The sequence below is a fragment of the Ceratina calcarata genome, unplaced genomic scaffold (genome assembly GCF_001652005.2).
Source record: "Ceratina calcarata isolate Rehan_Ccalc_2016 unplaced genomic scaffold, ASM165200v1 scaffold98.2, whole genome shotgun sequence".
NCBI classification, from domain to species: Eukaryota; Metazoa; Arthropoda; class Insecta; order Hymenoptera; family Apidae; genus Ceratina; species Ceratina calcarata.
Window position 1 is genome coordinate 126,661 of NW_017181217.1, and position 4,786 is coordinate 131,446.

The 4,786-nt window shown below is 47.0% G+C and overlaps 1 protein-coding gene across 5 annotated transcripts in view; it reads left to right on the plus strand.

Moving 5' to 3' along the window:
* LOC108631965 (uncharacterized) overlaps positions 1 to 4,692 on the plus strand; it is a 29,744-nt gene extending 25,052 nt beyond the window's left edge. For 4 of the 5 annotated variants that reach the window (XM_018036235.2, XM_026819280.1, XM_018036232.2 and 1 more), the window contains exons 2-4: positions 187 to 388; positions 1,188 to 1,328; positions 2,083 to 4,692. In XM_018036235.2, the coding sequence (XP_017891724.1) occupies positions 195 to 388; positions 1,188 to 1,328; positions 2,083 to 4,009 (2,262 nt within the window). In that variant the 5' untranslated portion in view covers positions 187 to 194 and the 3' untranslated portion in view covers positions 4,010 to 4,692. Of the gene's footprint in view, positions 1 to 186; positions 389 to 1,187; positions 1,329 to 2,069 lie in introns of those variants that run through there. The other variant, XM_026819281.1, reaches the window with a different exon arrangement.
* Positions 4,693 to 4,786: the final 94 nt, after the last annotated feature.

Genomic DNA, 4,786 nt, shown 5'->3' on the forward strand with positions numbered 1-4,786 from the left:
AATAATTGGAATGAGGGAGATAAATGATATAAATTGAAGAAATCGATAAACCACCTGTCGTTTTAAAAATACTGAAAATATCCAAGATGATAAATCATTAATTTATCCCAGAATCCTTTTTTTTATGAGGACGTACACATCATCTGGATTCATTTGTAACGTAATGGGTAATTTTTTCTGTTGCAGGGGGCACTATGCAGACTGAGGAAGTCGTGCCTGGAGCAGAGTCCACTGGTATAGACGGCGACCCCACGGACAGCGGACCTCTGCAACATCTGCATCACACGTCGCACGTGAAGTGTCCGTTGCCGCCACCCTTGCTCCACATGGCGGTTAAACAAGAGCCGCAGGAGGAGGAGGAACGGAGTCGTGACACGAATGCGTTGAGGTAAGAGAAAAGATGTTCTTCATTAGTTTAATCATTCCATTCCCTGAATCAGGTGGATTTCGGACGGGCTGGTGTGAAGTTAAATCGCTGTGAGAAGCGTTTAAGGCGTTATACCTACGTGTTGCGAAATACGCTGCGTATGCACGCGCGGTGCAGGTCTCTTCGGGTCGGTGAACGCGTCGCTGGCGTTTACGAGCGACAGATTATTTTTTGAACGCGGCGTAATGCAACACGATCACCTCGGGATTCGTAAAAGTAATTTATGTACTTGAGGCAAGTCTCGGAGTCACAGGTTCAACGATTTATAAACGGTTCAGGAGTGTAGCTCGCGCTTCTGATTGAAATTTGTGTATGCGAGTCATTCACTTGGGAAATATTTTCTACATAAGTCTGACGTCTCCGTCAGAAAGTTTAATAAAGGATTCTAGTAAAGTTTCTAATTTCTATTCGATGTCAGTGGCGAATCGCATAAAACATTACACAGCAAAAATTGTTATTTTTGTTCATTTTAATTTAATAAAAGTAGAAACTGACTGGAGATATTAAAATAAAAATGAATGGTACGAAAATGTTGAACGACAGGGAACATTGCGGTTGAATACGATTTATGACATCTGATGGATGTTTGTCTCATGCACGGAACGACTCCTTTTCGCTTTTGACCACGTATCGAGTGACGACTTTCACTTCGCCTCACCCAGCTTTATTCATACTTTTACTGCATACGATAAAACATGAAATTTGTCGCGTCCCGTTGTTTCCTCGCTGCGGTAGAAAGTTAATGGGAAAAATTCGATAGTCCACAAGTAGACGCAGACACGTCGCCGTCCTCCGTCGACGGTAAACACAGCCATGGGCACGAGACGAGTCATCAGATACAGGAGCTGGAGGAAAATCCGGGACAAACTATTTCGGATCTCAGTAATAAAGGAAGGCCGAGGTAACTTAGAATATTTCATTTTATTAACACTTCACATTTTATTTCCATTCTTATCAACATTTTCACTATTCCATAAAATTCGGAATAACAAATTGAAACAAGAAACCAGGAAAATAATTATGCATAATAAATGAGCGTTTATAATAATTGATTTATTTTGTCATCGATCGATGATGGTACATTGGCTTTATTTATTCATATATCTACTTTATTTAAATGCGGCCGAAGTCTATATAAGTCTCACGTGCGAGGTAGCCGAGAGTCGCGTGGTTTTTATTTTATTCCCTGAGGTGTGGTTCGGAATGCAATTAGGTGGAAAACAACGTTAACGAAAGGCTTGTAGAGGATGTAATTATTCGCGTCAGGCATTCGATTTCCATATGTCTCTGTGCCCGTTCCATGCGGAATAGCTAACGAGAAATTAATTACCAATTAATTGGGAACCGAGTATCTATCCACGGTAAAGGGATCGTTGGGAATTTGTTAATGTTCCTTATTTTTATTTATCAATTCTCTCCGCATACATAGTTTATGTAAATTCAATTACATTCATTTACTTCCAAATAGTATTTCTAATTCAAGTCAAATTTCACGTATATTCCTAGTCATCGATTAATAGTTTTAGTTATTCTTCTTCTTCATTCTCCAGACTTTCATTGCTCATTGAATAGATTCCTTTCGACACATTCCTTGTACAAATCGAATCTACTTCGGAGCCGCGACTTAATCGCTAACAAGCAGACCTGGGTTCCAGCCGGGGCCGAAGGAAGTCACGATGGAAGCTCAAGTTCCATCACCAGGCACTGCCACCAGAGTACCTGGACCACTACGAGGCGTCGCTCGCTCAGGAAGCATTGAACTCGTCCCCGACGAGGCTGACAGAGCCGACCGTGCCTAGCCCGGCGCCGACCAGCTCGACCTCGACGCCCAGCCCGATCGCGGACGTCCACGGTTGGTTGCAACGCATCGCCGCGATGCAGCAGGAGCTCTGCCCTCAGATCGCGTCGCCTCACTGCCTGTCCGTGAACCCGGGTCAATCTTCGGGCTCGAGGAGGTCCGTGATCACGTCCACCTCGTCCCACGCGTTGAACTCCAGCCACCACGTCCATAATCAGCAGCCGGCGATGTCCCAGGCGTCGAGCAGGCCACCGATGAAGTACTCGGACCTGCCTTACATGGGCGAGATCACGTTGGACAACAGCAAGCCCAGGCGCGGCAGGAAACCGAAGAAGGCGGACATTTGCCATTTGATTTACAAGAATTACGGGACGATACTCCCCGGCACTCCTGGCCACGAAGAGAGGAAGCTGTCGCCGAAGGAGAAGCTCGACTGCCGCGAGAGAATCTCTCCGCACATGCCGTTTCAACGGACGGACGTGCAGAACAGGATCAGCAGTCTGTTAGAGAAGAGGCTGACGCAGGAGTCCCGGAGGACATTGGCTCTGGTGGAGAACGCCAGGGAACAGGACGAACCGTTGAATCTCTGCATCAGGGACCTGAATCAGTTAAAGATTAGACTGTTGAGGAAGCATGGGAACGTTTATGAATCCGGGCAAGTGAAGAGCGAGACTTCTAGTGATGGCGAGGAAGTGGAGTGCATCGGCACTACGTATCCCGAGCCGGGCTACCGTCCCTCGAATCCTCTGGCCTCCCGCGTCGCCAATAACGTCAATCACAACAACAATATAATCGATCCTGTGTTGAGCAATAATCCTGGACTCGTTTACTGGCCGAACGCCGGAGTGTTCATTCACCCAATGGCGTTACAGTCGCAGCTTCTGTATTATCAAAAAATGGCTCAGAACGAGAAGTGTTTTCCAAGAGCCGTGGAGCAGCCACCGAAGGAACAGAAGATCGTCCCGAAGTCTATATATTCTATGATGGAGACGAAGAGTCCGCCGTTGGTGCCACCGGCTCAGCCGGCGACGCCACAAACGGTGCCTGTGCAGCCGCCGGTTTCACCCAGGCCGAAGAGAAACGCGCCCGTCGGCCAAGCGCAAGGGCAACCGACGAAGCGGAAACGATCTGCGATCTTCATACCGCCGATGCCCACGGAGAACAACAACAACCCTGCGACTGAAGTGAGCATATGCAAGTTCAAGTTCACCGGCGGCGCGAAGCCGAGTTTGCAAGAGAAGAAGAGTCTGTCCGTCGACTCCGGGGGTAACTTCAGGTACTACAGCGGGACAGGTGACAAAAGTATGCGGGGTTACGAGTTCTTTCCACGGGAAGCGCTTCAGCAATCGGCCGGGCAATCCGGTTCCTCGACCGGGGCGTTTCTGAACGCCGCCGGCGAGCGGATTCAACCGGCGACCTGCCAGAGAACCGGCGTTGGTCAAGAGGAAGGCCGCCGGAAGAGGAAGACTCGGAAGTCTCTTCAGAGAGAGAAGCTCGAGCAGACGTTCAAGGAAAAGGGTTTTCTCATCCAGACGCAGCAACTGGAGTCCGCCGAGGGCGCGACTTACTGCAAGTTCCGGCAATTGAGGAAGTTCACCAGGTATCTGTTTCGAAGTTGGAAGGACTATCTTCCCGGGAACGTGCGCGAGTTGACCGGTGCCACGGACGGCGACGTCGCCGACGGTGACGTCGAGAACGAGGCGGCTGTATTGTCGTCGGTACCGCATCCGAACATGGTGGACGCTGGGTTCGTCGACGAGCACCGGGCTCTACCTCTCACGTGAAATCTCGATCGCTTGAGTGCCGCTGGATGCATATTTTCATTACGGTGCCGATCCGCGTTTCGGCCACAGGGAGGATCCGAGGACTGATTCCACTGGTACGCAGAAATTCATTCTCTCGTTCGTCACGCGATTTTCATTATTTTTTTTACGACAATTCGGTTTTTATCTTGGAAAGATTTTAACATCGATTTCGCTTAAATATGGAATAATTAATTAACGCGTTACAACTACACTTTCTGTGATATCATTTTTGTTTATAAAAATTTGACAGGAACGTTGTAATAAATTTCTTGTTCTGATGTCTGATGCAAAAAAGTTGCAAGACGTCAGAAGCTAAAAGAGAGAATCAGATTCTACAAATCTTATGTACAATTAAGAATGCTCAATGTTATAGAAGTTCGGTGCATGAATAATTTCGTATGTTTATTTTTGTATCAAAATTTTCACCGCAGAACGCCGCGTCCGGAACCTCGGTGTAATTATATGCTAACGTCGCCGGAAATATCACTTGCATTTATTGCGTTCCTCGATGTCTAACTGCCTTATTGCGTCGAGGATGCTCGTAGATCGCACGGAGTGATTTCGTTCTCAAATCGTTGCTTATTAACCGAGTTATTCTTTTTACACATCCACGTATTCGATGCAACTGTTGTATCGTTTACTAGTAACGGTTGTTTTTTTTTTTTAAAAAAGAAACTGGTTTTGAACGTGCTTAGCTAGGGTAAATGTGGGTATTACGGATGTACCAATTACTGCTGTTACTTACAAAATCATTAA